Genomic DNA, 21,362 nt, shown 5'->3' on the forward strand with positions numbered 1-21,362 from the left:
GGGGAAGGCCGAGCTGAAAGCTGATTTGCTCTTGGAGCCGAGAAACCCCGTCCTCCCAAAGACTTGGCCGAGCCAGAGGAGAGGAACAGAAGGCAGCGCGCAGAAGAGCAATGGGAAGTGAGGGCCATGGTTACTTGAGATAAATGGCAGATCCCTGGGAGTCTAGCCCTGCAGCCGTTCGCTTTCGCTTGGCCCCTCTGCGCCGCTGCCGCCGCTTTCTTGCAGGCTGCTGCTGGGGGCTGCCGCGGTGGCGCCGCCGGAGGCTTCCAGGGCGGCGCGTGAGGCGAGCGTGACGCGGGGGTGGGCAGCCCGCCTCACCATGATTCAGCTGTGGAAAGTGGTGCGGCACGTGCGACAGCTGGAGCTCCACAGGCTGATCCTGCTGCTCATTGCCTTCAGCCTCGTCTCCATGTGCATCCTGGCCTACTACGTCACGAACAGCCCCAAAATCAAGGAGCCACCACCCCTGCCCTTCAGCGACTGCAGCAGCCAGCACCGCGTCTTGATCCCACCTCAAGCCAGCTGGAGGCTTACGAAGTCCGTGGACACGTCGCGCACGGAGCCTGTGGTGCTAGTCTTTGTGGAAAGCATTTACTCCCAGCTGGGGCAGGAGATCGTGGCCATCCTGGAATCGAGCCGCTTCAAATACAGGACAGAAATCGCCCCTGGCAAGGGGGATATGCCCACCCTGACGGACAAAGACAGGGGCCGCTACGCTCTTATTATCTATGAGAATGTCCTTAAGTATGTGAACCTAGACGCCTGGAACCGAGAGCTGCTGGACAAGTACTGCGTAGAGTACGGAGTGGGGATCATAGGCTTTTTCAAAGCCAACGAGAACAGCCTGCTCAGTGCGCAGCTCAAGGGTTTCCCCCTTTTCCTCCATTCCAACCTAGGCCTGCGGGACTATCACATCAATCCCAGTGCTCCCCTGCTCTACGTCACCCGGGCGAACGAGGTGGAGCAGGGGCCCCTGCCCGGGGACGACTGGACTGTGTTCCAGTCAAACCACAGCACATATGAGCCGGTGCTGTTGGCCAGCACGAAGTCCTCGGAGTCCATTCCCCACCTGGCTACCCACAAAGCGCTGCATGCCACGGTGGTGCAGGACCTGGGTCTGCATGATGGGATCCAACGGGTTCTTTTTGGCAATAACCTCAGTTTTTGGCTGCACAAACTCATTTTCGTGGATGCCATTGCCTACCTGACTGGCAAGCGCCTCTGTCTCACGCTTGATCGCTATATCCTCGTCGACATCGATGATATATTTGTGGGCAAAGAGGGCACTCGCATGAAGGTGTCTGATGTAGAGGTAAAGTCTTCAGTATAACCAGGCCCCAGACAAAATACCTGTGTGTGTGGTATGCCAGGAATGTCAAGGCTGAATTTAATTTATGTGAAACAATCGATTGCTGTGTTCTCTTAAACACAGCAAATCAGCCTTTAAGGATGGTGAGACAAAGTATGTGATGCTCGCAAGAGCTTTTCAGGTTTAGAAGGAGCATTTTGTGTCCTGGGACATGTGGCTGCCCCTCAGTTTAAGAAGAGGATGCCTATGGTGGTCTGTCCCCTCTCAATACAGGGAATAAGCATGTGCAGATTTTCTTTTGTAAACCTATATGTACCCACAAACTGCCTTTCAAAGGGGAAAGGCAGGTTGTGACATAAAAGCGCAGCCCAATCCATGCTGTAGCCTACATTTTAGCTGTCTTGTAGTTTTTCGGGACATAAATTGGGAATAAGAAGGATTTTCCTTTGCCTTTTATTACACTGCCCTCATCTTTCCATCTCCTTCACCAATACTCGCCATCCCTGTGCAAGGAACACATCAAAATTCACTGGGGAGGTATGCTGAGAACCACTTCTGTGGCCTCAGGACTGGAGAAAAAGAGATGCCATCTTTGCCCATTGCTTTCCTTGGCAATTCCTTGGTAGGACAAAGATATGGGAGAGACCAGGCACAAAAAGAGAGATTTTGTGGAGGAGAGGAAAGAGGAAGAAACACAGAGAAGGACAGTAAGAAACTAAAAGCCCCTTCTAATTGCTTGGAAATATGTGATAAAGTATTCTTCTTCCCGGTCTGTGATGTTTATATGGTGCCTGGTTAAGGCGAGGGTTTGCTTTTATACCTCTCCTGGCAGATGTGGCTTATAGCCCTTATGGTGGGTGCGTTGCCCCTTTGTCCAGGCCTGCCGAGGTCACTCCAGGGGTGTGAGGCTCCAGCATTTATTTCTCCTGGGATAGATTTCCATTTAGCACTTGCTCTCAGATCTTCTCCTGGATCAAGTTCCCTGGGTACCTGCCATTAAGCGTGTGGCAGCAGGTGTCTTAGCATGTTTCCAAAACAGCTTCAAGATGAAGCCAAGGGCACAGAACATTTGGGGTGGAATTATAAAGCAAACTAATGCTCTGTGTGCTTACCTCCTCACCTGCCCTGGGCCTCATCCTTTACTGGTTCCTACAGGCACTCTCCACCTCAGTAGGAGCCTTCACACCTTCTCTACGTCCTCCCACATCCCTGCCAGGCACATTTCCCAGCTCACCTTTTTTTTTTTTTTCTCTAGTCTTTGGGGTTTTAAATTCTGCTTTTGCTCCCATGTTCAACTTGGGGAAGAGGAAGCTCTTTTAACCTGCTTTGATCTAATTTTATCTCCTCGATTCATTCGGAGCTGCATACCTGAAGCAACACTAATTGCATGTCATTATCTTTCTTTTTATTCATTATTACTATTTTCACTCATTATTATTATTCTTTGCTCAGTTCTTTAATAACTCCTTACAATCATATTTGGCCATAATTTTTTTGCTTGCAAGCAGGTACAAAAAAAAATGAACAGTTGTGCATAATATTTATTTAAAGAAGATGCTAAAACTTTCCTCCTTTCAGTGCAATATCCCTGTGTTTTGAGATGCTGAAATGCTCCAAAAGCTGTTTTTGAAGGGTCATAGCTGTCTTATCTTGGTTCTAAGCAGACCTTGGTTCTGCTTGTCCAGGCTGGCAGAGATTCCCACCTCGGTGGTGTTTGTGATGAAGGCAGGAGATGGTTTGCGGAGCTCGTGGGGACCCAGGCTGCTTTAGCAATGTTAAAAACAACCACAGACAAGATAATTCCAAAAGACATTTTGTTTGGGTTTTAACGAGGTGAAATGGAGGAATAATCTGTGATCAGTAAGCAGAGAATCTCAGGCAAAGCAGATAAAACCCAGATTTATCCATTTAAAAGAAGCTCTCTGATTGCAGAACCATGAAAGGTTAATGAATTTTTATTTTTTAAAAGCGAGAAATAACTACGTGGATTTGTTGATAGCCTCTCACTGTGGGGAGGGAGGGAGATTTAATAGCGATAAAACGACTGGCATTTTCTTTGGCCTTTTATATGAAAGCTCGGTTTCAGGACCGTTATCTCAACACACAGCTCCTTATCTTAAAGCTTAGATTACAGTGGTCGGGGTAGAGGTTTGAAGATTGGATGTTGCATGGAGGTGTAAAATTGACTCTGCTGTCCCAGTGAGGCTGCTTCTCATATGCAGGTCCACATTCAAAGAGCTTCCCAGATGAAATGACTAGTAAAAGCAAATGCTGAACATAATTTCATCAGTGCGTGTCCAGGGTGGGCATCCTGTGTGAGAGGAGGAACATTTTTGTTTGTGATGCTCAGAGGAGGGCTGAACGGCTTTCTCCTTGGAAAAGAAAATAAAGGAACCATCTATACTTTAAGGATAGCCCTTGAGTTTCTGTTTCTGCTAACGGGCTGGAGTAGGAACTTGCAGCTCTCAATTGAAGTAAAGCAGTTGGAACTTTCACAAATAAATAGTTTTTCCCCTATAAAGTTCACCGGGAATTTGGGCGACACGTAGTTGCCAAAACAAAATCTTGAAATCCTAATCCCCAGAATTTTCTAGCCCTCCATGGGCCTTGACCAACAAGGAAGAGCTCTTTCAAATGCAGAAATATCTGGCTTTTCTCATCCTTCCTGGTTATCTTTAACTGTGAGGAATAGAGATGAAGTTGACAAGTTTTTGCCTCTTTGTTGGTAGTCTTTAAAAAGGTCACAAATATGGAGCAATCATTAGAGAATTTGAAAGCAAGATTGTGGTGATCAAGGACCGTCTTTTTGTTTCGGGTTATTCTTGGTGAAAGCGATCAGCCAGCTTGTGCCTTTCTGAATCGTAGAGGATTCCTGAAACGGGAATATTTAGAGGTTTCTGATTCCCCAATTCTGGCATTACAGGGGATATGGAAATGCCAGCCTCATGAATACTTTCTGTGTTGACAGCACTATTCTGAGCTATGCCAGTGCTGCAGTACTGAGAGAAAACTGTGGAAAATCCTCTGGAAATGTGCTGCCCAGTTTCCTGGGGGCCATCCTGTGAAGACGGTGTTTGCTGCAGCAAGTTCCTAGTATGCTTTGCATGAGTATTTGAGAAAATACTGTCAGAATGCTCTGCTTTCTTTTTCTATCACCTTTTTGCCTTCATCTGTCCATGTGCTGTTTTCCTGAATTAGCAGTATACCTCGCTCCCAAACATCTAACTTTAAACCTTGTTTTTTCACCTTCTTTTGTGTCTTTTTTAGAGAGATGTGGGACAAGGGAGGCAATATTCAGGGTTTGCCTGAAATAGCTAAGATCACTGCAAGCACCCTGGGGAGCTAAGCATTTTGTAACTAGAAAAGCAAAGTTGCATGGAGTATGGTTGAGCCCTTCATGACTGTGGCGCCAAGGGTGCCAGGTTATCTCAATGTCTCAGTGACATCAGGAGTTTGTGCTGACCGCTGATTAAATCTTTGTAGATTTACCAGTAAGAATATATTAAGTTTTTTAAATGTGCTGCAACAAATGGCATGATTTTATTTTTTTTTCCTTAATGTTTGCTTAAACTTAAATATTTACGATCCTTTTGGGATTTTTAAAAAGCCTTTTTTTAAAGTGATGGGCCCTAAGTATGAGACTGTAGAGTTGGGGTTGAGATGTTTTCCAGCAGTGTCCCAAGGCCTGTCCTTTGGGCTGCCCTGTGGCTGCCCAGTTGATCACTGGGAGCCTCTGACAGTTGAGGTCGGGTTTGCAGAGGGTGTTTTCCGATTGATCACCACGGATGTGAGGCAGCTCCGGCCTTGGCACGGCCTGGGAGCGCTGGCTGCGCCTTTTGGGGCTCCCCGGAGACCTCCTGCTCCTTGAGGTGAGCCCTGCTGAGCTGCAAGAAGGAGCTCAGCCCCAGGAAAGGGGCTTTTTGTGGCTAGCTTGGATAAATCCTGGGTTTTGGAATGGAAACCGATTAAGAAATGCCAAACAAATCCTTAAAGGGATGAGGGAAGGGGAGTTTTTGCTGAGAGTGAAAACTTTGTGTGTTTAGAGATAGGGAAATAGATAAAATACTAGTCCTGTGTGCAGTACCATGTGAGCAACTGAATTTCTTAAATACGGATCTGGAGATCTGTTTGCATATCTGGCTATTATAGCCTAATGGATATCCTGCTCCACATTTCTTGATTGCCTTTCATTTAAGAGTCCCAGAGCACATTATGGATATAAATGATATGCCACTTGAGTTCACCTGGAAGATATTATTAGTACTGTCATATTTGCCCTAGTTTATAAAAGAAAAACTGAGTATGAGGTATCAGGGTTGGGAATGGAGGCAAGTGCCATCTTCCTGCCGCATTCCCACATCTATCTTGCTTCATTTTACTAAACATACGTCTTTGAACCAGTACACTAGGGAGAAGTGAGTGCATCATTTGTTGAAACAGATTGCCAAATATTTTATTTGGCACCTTTTTATCTTGTGCAGGGCAAAGACATTTGCTCAGACCTTTGCTGTGATGCTCTATGGATGTGACTGAGGAAAGGACCCAGCATTCGCACAGGGACAGCAGCCCATCACTAGAAATAAACCTGCCAGGGAAGCAGTGGGACAAGCGCTCCCCAGCCTCGGGATTCCTGCGGTCCCGTGGGGCCTCCCGGCTCCCTCCCGGCCCCCGCGGAGCTGTTGGGGATTTAGCATCGACAGATGTGTCGTCATGGCAACCCGAGCCGGGCTCCTGGTCTCCTGGCAGAGGAAGGCTAAGGCTTCTGCCACCCTCTCCCTCGGCCTTCCCGCTGAGCCTGAGGAGCCGCATGCGCCTTTCTGGGCACCAGAGAGGAGTGCAGAGGACGGGGCGGCTCTGGAGGCAGGGAAGGCAAGTGGCCCTCCCCTGGCTGTGTCACCAGAGGATGCTCCATAGGCGCAAGTCTTGGTGCACAGTCCCTGGTGCGGGATGAGTCTCTGCATCCTGAGGCTGACAGAGGGACGTGAGGGGAACTTACCCTCCCACTGCCAGTGTGAGACCAAGGGCAGCAAAGGAGGCTCCCGCTGTCAGGGCTGCTCAGACAAAGCTCCTTTGAAACGTTACGGATGGTGGTGGATTGGGCAGGGTACCCTCCAGCAGAAGGCGACGGAGCTGGTCCCTGCGCTGCAGCGGGGCCTGCGCTCGCCCACGGAGCGGGACGCGGATGAAGCAAGTGTGAGCGGGGGGAAGGCAGCGCTGCTGGGCCCCCGTGCGCAAGGGCGGCTGGTGCGGGGCTGCCCGCGCATCTCCTCTGTGCTGAGTGAAAAGTCTGTGTTTTCTGCGTTTCTGTGTGGCAACTTGCCTGTGCATTAACATTTAGCCCAAGTCTGCTATGGAGAGGTCGTCACCTCCCTATTGGCACAGCCACTGAGCCTCTGCGTTTTTAGAAAAGCTATTAAAATGTAAATAACTGCCGGGGCCGGGACCATCTCTGTCACCTGCCAACAGCCCTCCTGCCAGGTCCCCATTTGATTAAGAAGTGCTCCCAAAGGAAGCTGCAGCAGTGACACTTTCCCAAGGTACGCAGTTAGTACAGAGTGTGCATTTCAGAGCGTCTCTTTTTATGGTTTTCCAGCTGTCTTGCTTGTCTGTGACACACTCAGGCTCTTCGATTATTTTTCTGTGTGTGTCAAGGCTGTCTGCTGTCTCATTCCATATGCTGCTGGGCACTGGGCAGGCTCTTTCCTTTAGCTATAGTAATTACTTTGGACATTCAGAACAGGCAGCAGTGAACAAGAGAGCCTGTAGGAGATGTCATGGCTGCGAATGTCGGCTCCCCCAGGTTTTCTTTGCAGAATCCAAGAAACCTCCTACCTACCAGGGGCACGATTGCTTGCATGGGTAGCTCTGCAAATCTTCCTTTCCTCTCTAAATGAAAGTCCCCTCCCTTTGGATCACTTCGTTCCCGTTCGTGATATTACTGAATTCTCTTCCTCTGACTATGCTCCACATCCAACCCCACCCTACAGGGTGCTTTTCAGCAATCTGTAGGGTCAGAGAAAGGGGAGAAGTTCAACAGCAAGGTCCTAGCCAGCCCAGGGTGGGATGATGTTGAGTCTAGGAAGACTAAGGGACTTAACTGCCTGGAGGATAAACTGACTGCCTTACTGCCTTGGTACAGACCGTCTGGGTCCTTTACAGTGGGTTGGAGAGCATGAATGAGGAACAACACGTGGTTGTGGTCATAAAATGACAGCTTTCAGCAGCATGTCGTACAAAGGCTCTGTATGTGCAGCTATTGTGCAGCTGTCCAGCTTCACTCCACATGCTGCAGTGCCCTATCTCAACCCTTGTGGTATCTCCTCCAGAACGGAACTGGGCACCAGGAGAGCACGGAGAGACCTTAGAGAACTACTGAACGTGAACATTTCTCTTTTCCTTTCTTTCAAACAGGCTTTACTGAGCACCCAGAATAAGCTGAGAACATTAGTCCCAAATTTCACCTTCAACCTGGGCTTCTCAGGGAAATTCTACCACACAGGTAAGTCACGAGCATCTTCTTCCGTGCCGGTGCCTGCGTGTGGCCCGCAACGTTGCAGGAACCACACGAGGCCCTGGCAACACATGGGGCACTTTGCTGTGGGGGTCTTGACAGATCTGATGCATTTCGTGCAACAGCTGCAGCCTTTGGTAGCTCTCTGTGTGTACTCTCCCTGCATGTGCCTGTGTCATATGATAGAGAGATCTCGATGCTCCGTAGGAACTGCCCAGCATTGCAGGGGATTGACCACTGCTTTGAAACATTGAACATCTCTTCTGCCTTTCCTGCTCTTTGTAGGTACAGATGAGGAAGATGAAGGGGATGACATGCTGCTCAAGCACAGGAAGGAGTTCTGGTGGTTCCCTCACATGTGGAGTCACATGCAGCCTCATCTTTTCCACAATGTCACTGTGCTGGCAGAGCAGATGAAGCTCAATAAGCAGTTTGCTGTGGTAAGGAACATCACTGCCTTGTTTCCTCTGCTCTACGTTCTTCCTCTGGAATAGCTGTTTGAACGCAAGTATTAGTCTGGCAGCTCAGCTGCATTTAAGAAAACCAGCTCAGGAAGTTTAGCTTGGTGCGTGGCTGCAGCTGCCTGGGCGAGCAGTGTGACCGCGTGCCTGCCCCCGACGGGAGGCGCTTCCTGGCACCTGCACGGCCCCGGGCAGCCTCCAGCACATTCCAGGGTGCAAATCCCAGGACTCTTGTTTGCTGAGGTGTGAACTCGCCGTAGCGTTGCCATCCAAATCCAATTAACTTATAAACTCTGGCTGCAAGGGACTATTTCCTGCTCTGTGCTCATTCACGGCGGTTTTGTAAGGAAATAACCTGGTCCGTAGTATAAAATGCTCTGTACGCTAACAGGCATGCCTCTGGCCTCCCAAAACAATTCTGGAGGGAGTCAATTATGTAGGAAGTCCAGGGGAAATTCGCTGGGTTTTGGCAGAGGAGGAGGAAACCTTGAACATCCTGCGCTGCCGGGGCAACGTCTCACTGAGGCGTACAGGACAGAGTTGAATATCGTGCACATGTGCCTCTGAAAACAAGTGTCCTTCTCATCCCTGTGTTGGTTCTGTTGATGGCAATCGTCCTGGCAGTGGCAGGCGCTGTTCCTTGCTCCCATGACAGGTTAGGAATACTTCTGAATTCAGAGCACAATTGCAATGTCATAGAAACAATTTAGGCTCCCTCTTTTCCTGCTTAAATAACACTGCAGTCTATTGCAAAGAGAGACAAAGCACAGAACACAATTATACTTATTTAACATAAACCAGGCAAACGGTGGGAAGGAAAAGGCTGTTGTTTCATTTAGGGGCTCTGGTTTTGTTGTACACCACCAGGGCAGAGCTGTCATTATTCATGCTGTTACCAGAACCACACACTGGAATTAAAAACCATGAAATTCAGATATTTCCTGTCATTTTAAGATAGCTCCAGGCTATCCAGGCTGATACAGCCTGGCTATCCAAGCTGATATCTCAGCATCAACAGCCTCATGCTTCCTGGCTACTTTTCTTTGAATTTCTGTCTTCAAGACAGATCCCAGCTCTTGTCTTTCTTTCCTTCTGTATCAATTAAGGAAATTTTGCTTTCCTCCTCTAGTGACTCCAATCTGGTCATTGTGGGTGTGAGAGCTGTCACTTACAGCACTGATTAGTTGCCTGTAGGACCCAAGGAGCTTGACCTCCAGCTTGTGTATTAATCCAATCTGTGACACCTGCCAGCTACGGGACTGAACAGCAGCTGGTACGAAGTGCTGAGTGTTATGGGGGATGCAGGGTCACCCTTTCTATCTCTGTAGATGCAGTAGGCAAGAAGTACAAGCAGTATTTCAGGTTTCCCAGTCCAGTGAGATTTCATGCTATTCTGTCCTGTTGCTCCAATTTTGGAGGCTCTTGATAAATCAGATCCTCATTAAAGATAACAGTTAGATAAATATTGAATGATCAAGCTGCATATTCTGCTTCTAGGAGCATGGGATTCCCACAGACTTGGGCTATGCTGTAGCCCCCCATCATTCTGGGGTGTATCCTGTCCACACACAGCTCTACGAGGCTTGGAAATCCGTGTGGAGCATCCAGGTAACGAGCACAGAGGAATATCCACACCTGCGGCCGGCTCGGTACCGCCGTGGATTCATCCACAACGGAATCATGGTGAGCGCAGCCGGCTGGCAGGGCCCCAGGGCGTGGGGAGGGCGAGGGCTTCCTGACCAAGGCCCTTAATAACCTGCGTCAGAGACGTTCATCTCGGCACCACCGGTGTTTCTAAAGTAAGTCATTCAGTCAAACAGAGAGAAAGGACTTGGCTAAAGACAGTTTCTGTGCTTCAAACAGTCAGTGCAGTGCAGAGTTGACAGATTGCACTGCTGTAGAATTGGCACAAGGATGCTAATAAAGTCAGTATATCCTGAGATATGCTGAGATGGAGAGCATTGCTTCTCTATCCTCACTTCTTGAGCTTGAGGGCTTTTCCTGAAGAGGACATTTAGGAGTTGGCCAAATGTCTGTCTCTGCCTGATTTCAGGTGGGGTAGGTCAGCACTGAAAGGAGATAGAGGAACAAAAGCAAGTACAACAGGGCTAAACTGAGTTCCCGTTGACTTGTTTGCACTGTTGCTTAGAGCAGGGTGAGTAAATAACTGAAGGGAATGTCCAGAATCCTTTGAACCTATGTTACTTATATCCCTTATTCTCTTTATATTGATCCATCCTGCTTTGACACATCAGATTTGTGCAGTGATTGCCTCTTACTAACTTTGCTTTTCTCTGGTACTGCCAGGTTTTGCCTCGACAGACCTGTGGTCTTTTTACTCACACCATCTTCTACAATGAATATCCTGGAGGCTCAAAGGAGCTGGACAAAAGCATTCGTGGTGGTGAACTCTTCCTGACAGTGCTCCTGAACCCAGTAAGCTCATCTTTGAGGGGAGTCAGTGGGTGGGTGTCTCAGCTTCGGTGTGTGATGCGGGAAAGGGCTGGATACCTATGGGAGACTCAGTGGTAAAACCCCAGTACAGGAAGTTTTCATAGTATGGGTATCTCCGGCGTGAAACTAAAGAGATCTGGAAATGAGGGCCAAGAAAATACTGGCTACTTAGGGCTGCTTCACCTTACACCCTGCCAAGAAAGTGTCGGTGACAAGAGCGTGACTGCTCAGGCAGCAACGAGCTGGGGGACGTGCTGAGCGTGGCCCACCACGGAGTGGGAGCTAGCTGGGCTGCTGCATCTCTGTGCTAAGAAGTGAGATATTCCTTGTCTCCGTCTGTACCACGCACATCTGCTTGCTGCAGGCTTGTCCCCACGCTTACTGCTGAGTTTTGTTCAGAATAATTGCTTTTTCTGGGCTTTTATCGCAGGGTGCTTTCCCCTTTCTCCCGATATGGATGCACTTGAAACAATTTCTGTGTGTTTTTTTTCTGTGATATATCTGTCACCCTAAGGCATTTAGGGAAGATCTGTGTCTGACACAGCTGTTTCTTTTTCCCTTTTAACACTTCACAGCTCCATCAAACTTCCAGACAAATGCAGTGTCTTCAAAACCCTGCAGCCCCTTCCCTGTTCCCAGCTGCTGATGGCAAATCGCATGGGTTTCCTGCTTTTCACTGAAGCTGGGAGGACGAGCCAGGTGGCAAGAAACAAACAAAAAAATCTCTAATTTAAAAAAAAATCCTAAGAGGATAGAATTAGGAGATGATGTTTTGTGTCCCACCCTGACTCCAGCTCTCGCTGCCTGCACAGAACATGCCTTAGCTGTCCTCAAACACGCTTGGTGGTAGCAGCAGGGGCAGCTGCTTCTCATTTTGGTTGATCCCATGCACAGTATCTTGTTCAGTCCCCCCACCTGAATTTGTTTCTTTTTAGAGATAATTTGGCACATATTGTCATCCCTTTCTCTGCACAGACATTGCTACCCTGCCAGATTTAGCCAGCAATTTTTAAAACATCTACCTCATAAACACTGCTAAAGATAATGGTGTTTGTTTTGTTCTGTTCGCGTAGCTTCAGAATTCCTGTCATCTTATTTCTGCGTTTTCCCTGGTGTTTAGTGTCTCTAATGCTGGAAGTGCGATACAGATAAAGCCCTTGCAGCACGTTTTGGGTGCAGCATGCACTCAGGTTGTAATTACAACCAGGCCCCCTGTTTCTGAAGGTTGACCTGTACTGCCTTCGGGTTCGGTGTATGTCTTCTCCCTGGGCATGTGAGTTGCAAGAGATATGAGTCCATCGCAGCCCTACCTACTAGGTGTGGGGGTTTGTACTTTCAATTCTGGAGGTTGCTATTTAGCTACCGTTGCCAGAGACAGAACTGTTGTTGTTACACACAAGCCAACCCACCTGGGTAATAAAGCTCTGCAGGAAATGGAAAGCTGTTCTTTGCGTTATGTATCGAGGGATAAACTGCTTTCTTCTCTCAACAACAGACTTGTGCTTTTCCGTGTTTTGGTTCCTGTGCCTAAGGTGATTTTCACCTGGTCCTACTTCATAATAGTCAAGAGAACTATGAAATTTAACAGCTCTAGTTTTCTCTTGGAAAGTCAGTTGCCAAAATATAATCTGGGTATCATTGCCGCTCTGGAAGGCTGTGCCAAGGAACTTGCAGAGTTTAACGGGTAGAGCTACCCATAAAATGTTGCTGATGTTCGTGCAGTGGTTATGCAGCAGGCAGTGATCTGTGATCCAAGGCGTTTGGGAAGGCTGCTGTGGTGGGACAGGCTCACGTGTCAGCACTGGCTCTTTGTGGTGACTTTCAGAAGGGTTTGGGGCTCTCTGCTGCTTCCAGTGTCCCTCGCTGTGCTCCGGTGGCAGTGGAGATGCTCTCCCGTGCGCCCAGCGCCCCCGCTCCTCCTCCTCGCTCCGGCTCGCGCGGCAGCCCGGGCCCCGGCTGGTGAAGCCGTCTCCCAGGCTTGCTGGAAAGCTGGCCAGCCCCGCAGTGGTCTGTGGCAGGCGCTTCCAGCCGCTTCTGCTGCCTCCAGCTCCCTCGGAGCGCACGCACAGAGGCAGGATTCGCCGCCGGCGTGCGCAGCGCGTGCCCGCGGCTGTGCAAACAGCCGATGTTTGCTGTCCTGCCCGGTGGAAAGGCTTGTGTCAGCAACGGAGCAGCTGCTGCTGCGCAGCGCTCAGGCTGCCCCGTGCCCTAGCAGCGCTTCCCGCAAGCAAAGGGAGCGAGGGTGGCGGTTCCTTACAAACGCTTCTGCTCGTACCACGCGCTAGACACGTTACTGCTGTGCCCACAGCTACTTCTTACATATTGCAGGGACTCTCTTGCCCTCCCGCTTTCTGCGTTTCAGGCTCTCTGCCTTTTCTGCTCCTGAGTTCAGACCTGAGTGCCAACAAGTGACTTCATCCCAGGTCCATCTGCCTCCTGCTCCTCGCTCTCGCCTTCTCCAGGCCTCCATTGCTGCCCTCTGCCAGCAAAGCGGCTTGTGGCCTCCTGGCCCCCTGGCACCGGAGGGTTCAGCCCTGCAGGAGCAGGGGCCACTGGGCCTCCTGCCCGCTCAGGACCAGCAGGCACCAGGGAGCAGGGAGTGCCAAGTCGTCCACGTAACCATCTCTCTGTCGGCCTTTGCACTGTGCTCCTGCCTTGCTCGCATCTAGCCTTGCTGTGGCTTGGGGGCTGCAGAGAGCTGTTGTGCTGCAGCCAGCGGGAGGCCCAAATCCCCCCGGATCCCTCGGAGCCGCACGCTGAGCTCGAGCTGGGGACGCTCTTTGGCAGGGAGGAGGCGGCTGAATCTGCTTGAGAGAGGAGATGGCTGGGCAAGGCACAGATCACCTCAACTGCGATCACCTCAGTGCGGCCGGAGGGCAGGGACCTCCACGGGCACCTGCTGGCGCTCGGCCTTGGGGCCTGTGCCCTCGGCAGGAAGCGTGTCGGGGCTGCGCGCGCCGCGGGTCCCAGCAGGGCTGCAGCAGCAGCCAGCGGCGTCTCCTCCCGCGCGGGGCCTGGCGCCCTGGCCCTGACCCACCGCGCTCAGTTCTCCGGAGACGCTTCTTTGTGCTTGAAAGTGTGAATTGGCTGTTGTTCCTTTACATTTGGGGTATCGGTTACAAACTGAAATGAAACGTGGATTCCCCTCGACACCAGCTGTGAGCCTAGAAATAGCTCCTCTGAAACCTGTCCCTGGCGAGAGCCATGCCATGTGGCCCTGCACTGTGGCCTGGGCTCATACACATGTGTCCAGGGCAGCAAGGGGAGGTGTCACCTCCTCATGAGAGGAGCTTGAAAAAAGACAGTCTGAAATGAGACATGAGCAGCCTCTTGCTGACAGTGGGGTCAGGCCAGGAGGACTCAGTATTACCCAAATTATCCGTATCTCATGTTCTCATTTGCAGATCAGCATCTTCATGACCCACCTGTCCAACTACGGGAACGACCGCCTGGGGCTGTACACTTTCGAGAGCCTCGTCAAGTTTGTGCAGTGCTGGACCAACCTTCGCCTGCAAACGCTGCCCCCTGTCCAGCTCGCCAAAAAGTACTTTGAGATCTTTCCCCAGGAGAAGAATCCCCTGTGGCAGGTGAGGAGGCTGTTTTAACCCCTGGTTGTGGTTTCCCATGTTTAAGTCTGGAGAGACTGCTGATCCAGAGCACACAGATCCAGTGTGACACATAAGGCCTTTAGGTTTAACCTTTGTGGCTTGAGGCTGCAAGTGCCAAATCACAGGGTGGGAGGAATGGGGAGAGGGGCCAGTAGGCTTAGGGACAGCGATTGGTCTCTGAGGGACCTTGGCATGGTTTGCAGGCACTTGGATGATTGAAGGCTGATGTGAAATGTTAAGTGTGTGAGGAAGGACCCTCTTTGGTGCTGGAGAAGCTTACAGGCTTGTTAATATGATTAATCTTAAAGTAATTTCACACCACAGAATTCATGTTCATTAAATAAAAACATGCTTATTTCATTTCGTCCCCGTGCAGAGTGCTCTGCATGGTAATGAGCAGATGAAATTAACTGGAGGTGATAGAGTTGTCTGCGTGCCAGGAGTTCACAGATGCTGAGCTGTGCTGGTGGCCCAGCCCAGCACGGCTGCACGGGGCAGGGCCTGAGCTCGGTGCTTTCAGAGGAATTTTGCCTCTCTGTCACTTCTGAGCTTTTTCAAATGTTCCCGTGTGTTTTTATCTAAGCCTCCTTGATGCCTGGCAAAGGAGCAGTGCGTTTGTGAAGTGTTCTTCATATGCTAATAGTGCCTTCCCTAGAGGACTGGCCTTCCAGCTTCTCCTTCTATTCCCATTAGCTCCTGCAGTAATACTTAATCCCATCACTTGTGCTGCAGAATCCATGTGATGATAAGAGGCACAAGGATATCTGGTCCAAAGAGAAAACCTGTGATCGGCTCCCCAAGTTCCTCGTCGTGGGACCTCAGAAAACTGGTAACGTGAATGCTTTATCTAAAGACAGTTTGCAGCTTCCATCTCATTTCCTTGGAAAAGGGAGCTGGAAAGGCCTGTGTGGTAGACCTGGGTGGCTGCTCTTTGTGCAAGCTGCCAGATGACCACAGAGGATGTTTCAGAAAGCCTGAGAACAAATCCGAGATTTGTTCTACCAGAAATCTGGCTAACTCATCAGTCCTCTGCGCCTTAGCACGCTGCTTGGATCAGTCCTGGTTTGCAGGGAACAACCACCCGACCTGCTGAGCTGTGTTTTGGCTCTTCCACACGAGCTCAGGGAAGCAGCCACCTTTCTTAGCTTGTCATGGGGCACGAGCTGCCAGCAGGACAATCCCGCCCTTGGCAGAGGTAACGATGCAGCCCCCTGGTGCTTTCCTGGTGGCAGATCTGTGTCCCCACCACCTGCCCCGTGTCCCTGGCAGTGGGAGGTCTATGTTGTATCTGCTCTGACCTCTGTCAACACCTGTGCCATCGTGCCTGCCAGCTACAAGGCTCCCCAGAAATACTGTCCCGGGGAGTCACTCAGCTTGAAGAGAGCAAAATCTCTTCAGCCGCAGCCAGGTCTTCAAGCCTTGGCTGCCTCTGCAGTGCAGTGGGAAAGCAGCTGCCGGCCACGCAGAGATGGATCCTGGCTGGGGAGCCGGCTCGTCCCAGCCGGGCCGCTGCGGCGCCGCGGGCAGCTGAGCACGGCCTGGCCCTCGCAGCAGCGCACGGAGAAAACCCTCTGCTCCTGCCGGCCCCTCTCTGCGCCCACGGGCGCCCCGCGCTGAGCAGAACCGCCCGGCCCCTCTGCTGAGGGGAGCCAGCCGCAAGGAGCGTGGCCGCGGGGGCTGCTGGCCGGGCCTGCCGTCCAGCCACGCGCTGCGTGACCCAGCTCCTGTTCCCTGCTCCTCCTGCAGGCACGACGGCGGTGCACTTCTTCCTGACCATGCATCCCGCTGTCACCAGTAACTTTCCAAGTCCATCCACCTTTGAGGAGATCCAGTTTTTTAACGGACCCAACTATCATAAAGGAATTGATTGGTAAGAATCCTGGCTCTTCTATGCTAAGTTGCACTGTGTTGTCTTCTCCGGAGCCTCTCTGTATGTGCACTGCCCACCTCAACCGCCTTGGGTGCTGTGGGTTCTCTGACCAGTTGCTGCACTGCTGTTATTCAGTGCATGCTCTCTGCTTTCCTGCTAGTCCTTTGACTTAGGCCCAAGACCAGGACTGGTAGTTTCTGATCTTAGTGACTGCTGGCCTGAAGACTTCTAGGCCTCATTTTTCCAAACTTAAGAAATGAAAAGAATCTTTGTGAATCCACTGCAGTCGTGAGATTTCCTCTCCTTTGACATACAAAACAGGCAATAGTGTGCTCTGAAAATAAAAACGGGCACTTGATCCTGGTCAGCACCTGGTCTTCTGTTTTTAAAGGTATTTTTGCAAACCTGGAGTTTGCAACTAGTCCCCTCTTAGCCTTGTACTGCCACTACCTCAGGACTTGAGAGTGCACTCAGGAAAATACTTCCTTATCCCTTTTATTCCTTCCTACTTTGTCTCCTGTGCTCCCAACTCCTTTCCAAGCCAACCTGTGCAGCAGCTTTGCCCGGGTTTGCTCCCTCCTCGCGTTGCTGGGGAGTTGTGGCTGTTTGTGGTGCTCAGCGGCGCTGCCGCGGAGGCACGAGGGCTGCTTGTGCTCTGTCCTGTTTCCCTCTCGGGCCGTGCTGCTCACCAGCCTCCCATCCATTTGGCAGGTACATGGAATTCTTCCCCATCCCCTCCAATGCCAGCACAGACTTCATGTTTGAGAAGAGTGCCAATTACTTTGACACAGAGGTGGTACCGAAACGTGGTGCAGCCCTGCTTCCTCGAGCCAAGATCATTACTGTTCTGATCAACCCGGCGGACCGAGCCTACTCGTGGTACCAGGTGAGCTCCCTGCGCTGGAAGGGCCGTGGACACATCCTGGTCGGGCGAAGCAGAAGGCGGCTGCGATCCATTTCCAGAGGGAGACCGGGGCTGCCCTCAGGTGGGGTTACCACAGAAGACATGAGTAGACCTTTGTGCTACGAGCCAGGGGGCTGCACGAAGATGTGCGTGCTGGCATGGGGAAGGTGTAACTCTGTGTTCCTGCTCCCTAATTTGCCGTATGTTTTTCAGCACCAGCGGGCTCACAATGACCCTGTGGCGCTCAACTACAGCTTCTACCAGGTGATCTCTGCAAAACCCCAGGCCCCTCAGGAACTGCGCAACCTGCAAAGCCGCTGCCTGCTCCCGGGCTGGTACTCGGCTCATCTGGAGCGCTGGCTAGCCTACTATCCCCCCGGGCAGGTAGGGTGAAACAGGGCAATGATGCCTGGACATTGCTGGCTTTGGATGGGCTCATGCAAAAGCCATGGGCCCAGGGACTGAACACTGCAGTCTGGCTTGAGGTTGAGATGACAGAATAGGGACTGGCCCCTTGGAGCCCCCCGCCCCAATTGCAAGGCGAGGAAAACTCTCACTCTTTCTCGCATTCTGTTTCCACTTCACCTTTTGTCTCATCTTTTGGAATGAGAACCTCCACTCGCTTCCCGCTAGTATAAGTCGATGGCAAGGGCTCAGGCTTGCAAACCTCAGTTTTGTATTTTCTTGCATTTGTACAAAATCTCATTTGGGATTCAGAATCTGCCAAATGCGCAATAAAAGTACTTGTGTGCAAGAGGAGACTGTGCTCTCCCAGACAGCCCGTGCTCTTGAGCAGCTCAGGAGGAGCCGTGTTGGCATTCCCGCCCTCGCACCTCGGCAGCTGCAACCCTGCGGTCCTCGTCAGGCCCCGTGGGCGCTCAGCTACTTGCTGTGGTTTCATTGCTTTAAAGTCAAACTTCTGTAGTCTGCCACTTGCTAGTTGCCATGCTGAGAAGCCTTTAGCCCTCTGGTGAGTGGAAATTTCACTGCAGATATGTCAGGATTCTGTGTTTTGTTTGTATGTTTGAAAAGGTCAATTGATATACATTATAGATCTTTTCAGTTTCCAGATTCGCAAAAAATTTATAAACTATCTAATGTGTTGTGAGCCAGGAAATATTTTTTCAAGTTCCTTTCTGCTAAGTCTGTAATGCAGCAGATCTTTACACTTACTTATATTTAGTCAGTTATTCTCTGCAGAAGCAGCAGCCTCACATGACAGATCTACTAAGACTAAAAGACAAAAGGGAAAACGAAGTACAGATTTACACCCCTGGTTACCATCAGACTTAGGGCTAGTGCAAAACAGCTTTTTTGTCAGGGAATATTTAGCAGAAAGAACAACTAACTGTTGCTCTATCACCAGGAAAAGTAGTGGCAGGAAGGATCTCTTCCAAGACACTGTGATGTGTAGTCAGAAGCTGTTGAATTAATCCTGCCCTTGTGTGTGTGAGACTGAGAATTATGAATTTAACTGATCAAAAATAGAGGGAAACAAAACATTTCCAATTCTGGTGGTACCTTTGTGCTGACACCATCCCCTGCATTGGTACGTGTTGTGGGTCAGGTCCCATCTTCCTCAGACCTCAGTTCATGTGATTGTTTCTGCATTGTGTTCTTTGGAGCAGGTAATCCACTAGCACAAAATACTGCTTATCATGCATAAAACAGGAGAATAATCACACATCTTAGAAAGGCATCTTAGGACAGGTGAAATGTCTAAAGACTATAGTTCATGCTAGTGCTGGGCTTTAGTGGTCAGTTACAAGTCATTTGGCCAAAGACAACCTCATTAAGCAAAGCTTTTTGGGAATCTATGGCCTTGTGGCACGTGTTACCTCATGACAGCTTCGGGGCCAAGTCTGTCCTGGCAGCAGCAGTAGGTGCTACGGGAGCTGTTAGTGCTGAGGCTCGCGGCGCCCTCGGGAGCCAGGCTGCTGCGGGGTCCCTCCGCGTGACACACACAGCGTCCCCGTGCTGAGCTGCCAACGGAGGCTGAGGGGGCCGCTCTCCTTTCAGATCCTCGTGGTGGACGGTCAGGAGCTGAGGCACAACCCTGTCTCCGTGATGGACAGCATCCAGAAGTTCCTGGGTGTCACACCGCTCTTTAACTACACGCAGGCCCTCAGGTAAGGAAGTTATTCACGTGGCTCTGTGCGTGCGTGGACACGGCCAGTAGCTACAGGCTACATGGCAGGGCCAGCATTTGCAGAGGCAGCTTGACAGCAGCCTGCCCTGCAGCGAGTGCTTGGCTGTTGCCAGCCCTGTGTGACCCACTACTAGAGGGTCTAAAGATTGCAAAGAAACTTTATGGTGCTACCAAGCACATGGCTCAAAGGCTATTTCTTACCTCTGGTCACATAACCTGGCAGTTTTTAAACCCTGAGCTGGAAAATAGCTATGGAGTGTTAATTTCTACTGTTGCTCAGTGGGTGTGTGGTTGTACCTACTAAAGATAAGTGCTCTTTTCAGATTTGATGAAGCAAAAGGATTTTGGTGCCAGCTGCTAGATGGAGGGAAGACAAAATGCCTAGGCAAGAGTAAAGGAAGAAAATACCCTGATATGGATGTCTCAGTGAGTACCCATCTCCTATTTGTTGACAGAGAGAGATATAGAAACTAGAGATACAAAGAGCAAACCTGGATTTTCCTGCCATCTGTGTCCTAGATGACCTGTAGAAGAGTGATAAAAAGTGGTAAGGGTAGCATTTTATTTCATGCTAATATTATCTGTCTTTTCCACACAGTCACGGCTGTTCCTAAAGGACTTCTATCGGGAGCACAACATTGAATTATCCAAGCTGATGAACAGGCTTGGACAGCCGCTTCCAACCTGGCTCCGAGAGGAACTGCAGAATTCCAGCTGGAGCTGAGAGGGACTCGCACACCCCCAGTGCCGCTGGGATGTGGTGCTCTACCGTGCGCTACGACGCGTCTCTTGTCAAGCCAAAACAACTGGACCAACGAGCAGAAGCAGAGGACGTACCTGCACGTGGGGCTCTCCTCAAGCTCGGGGAACGGCTGCTGCCTCTGCCCCTGCCCCGGAGCAGGGAGGGCAAGTCCCATGGTGGGTTGCACTGACTCCTGCTCACAGGGAGGACTTGCTTGAAGCAGGAGGAGAGAGCGCATTAACAGTTTATGTTGAAAGTTCTCAGCGTATGAAACCGGCACTAGCTGAAGGGTTAACGTCCTGCTCCTCTGCGTCCACGGAAGAGAATTACGAGCTGAGCCCGCTGCTGAGAGAAGCGCAGCAGCGCGATGGGAGGGGGATGCAGTGCACGCCAGCCTTCCCTACTAGTCTGATGTGGCAGCCGCAGGTGGGAGAAGGCCCCCGGCCTCTGCCCTGTGGTCACTGCATGCGGCGGAGGCTGCACCAGCCCCGGCTCCTGCTTGCAGACCCATGGGGCAGAGCCCCTGTCCCCTCTGCAGCTCCTCAGCACAGCCAAGGGAGCTGAGGCAGAGCCTCTCTGCGCAGCACGGCTGGATCGCGCGTGTTTCTGTGCAGGGATTGCAGCCGTTCCAAATGCCAGAGACTCGAGCAGTAACACTGCCCCTGGGCTGCCTCAGTGCAGCGGCCGCAGGAGGCCAGAGCTCAGGTACTTGTAAGCTAAGGCTGATGCAGGTCAAGCCAGACAGATCAGGTCCTCATGTATAATCAGCTTCAAAAAAAGAAAAAAAAAAAAAAAAAACATTTTTCTCTTTGCAGCAGCTCCAGGGCCCCTAGCAGATAACTAGAATCTGTTTAATGCCCCTGCAAAGGAGAAAGGCAAAAACCAGGTAAAAGTAAGTATCCCTCAGATGTGAAGGGAAGGCTTAGAGCTAGAAGTGGTTTCCTGCATCCCACAGGGGCAGGTACTCCTGCTGCAGCAGCCAGTGTAACTACGCTGAGGTGCTTTACCTCCTCCAGCAGCTGCTGAATAATTAGTCTCAGTGTAATTCCTGCAGCCCACAGGCCTGCGTGTTTCCTCCTGCGGCGCGATGGCTTCTCGAGTCCTGCAGGTCATCGTCCCTGCCCGGCAGAGATGGCTCTTAAACATCACTGCAGTTCCAGAGAGGGGCAGGATCCATCGCAACACGGGTTAGGGCAACTCCCACGACATCCATGGGCTCCTTTTCTCCTATCACGGGAGAGAGGTTGCTTCAAGCAAGCTTTTCCATTGAGCCTTAGGTATTGTGTATTTCTGAACGGTGCATTTACCATTGTATGTAAATGTATATAGTATGCAATATAGTATTTTATTTCAT

The 21,362-nt window shown here is 50.7% G+C and overlaps 1 protein-coding gene across 1 annotated transcript; it reads left to right on the forward strand.

Moving 5' to 3' along the window:
- Positions 1 to 26: 26 nt before the first annotated feature.
- NDST2 (N-deacetylase and N-sulfotransferase 2) lies at positions 27 to 20,105 on the forward strand. The gene is made up of 13 exons (XM_010218220.2): positions 27 to 1,312; positions 7,721 to 7,808; positions 8,106 to 8,260; positions 9,779 to 9,964; positions 10,589 to 10,717; positions 14,140 to 14,322; positions 15,076 to 15,172; positions 16,090 to 16,213; positions 16,925 to 17,099; positions 17,331 to 17,501; positions 19,137 to 19,246; positions 19,590 to 19,692; positions 19,865 to 20,105. Exons 1-13 carry the CDS (start codon positions 320 to 322, stop codon positions 19,988 to 19,990), a joined length of 2,640 nt encoding a protein of 879 aa, XP_010216522.2. The 5' UTR covers positions 27 to 319; the 3' UTR covers positions 19,991 to 20,105.
- Positions 20,106 to 21,362: the final 1,257 nt, after the last annotated feature.

This window comes from Tinamus guttatus, unplaced genomic scaffold, assembly GCF_059628265.1.
Source record: "Tinamus guttatus ecotype Peru unplaced genomic scaffold, ASM5962826v1 Tinamus_guttatus_pri_ptg000246l, whole genome shotgun sequence".
NCBI lineage: Eukaryota > Metazoa > Chordata > Aves > Tinamiformes > Tinamidae > Tinamus > Tinamus guttatus.

What these genes read in the sequence shown, in the direction of transcription:
- NDST2 (XM_010218220.2), top strand. Translation starts at nt 320, where the DNA reads ATGATTCAGCTGTGGAAAGTGGTGCGGCACGTGCGACAGCTGGAGCTC. An exon ending in TCAATAAGCAGTTTGCTGTG is followed by an intron (nt 8,261 to 9,778) that starts GTAAGGAACATC and finishes TTCTGCTTCTAG; the next exon opens with GAGCATGGGATTCCCACAGA. An exon ending in AACTACACGCAGGCCCTCAG is followed by an intron (nt 19,247 to 19,589) that starts GTAAGGAAGTTA and finishes TGCTCTTTTCAG; the next exon opens with ATTTGATGAAGCAAAAGGAT.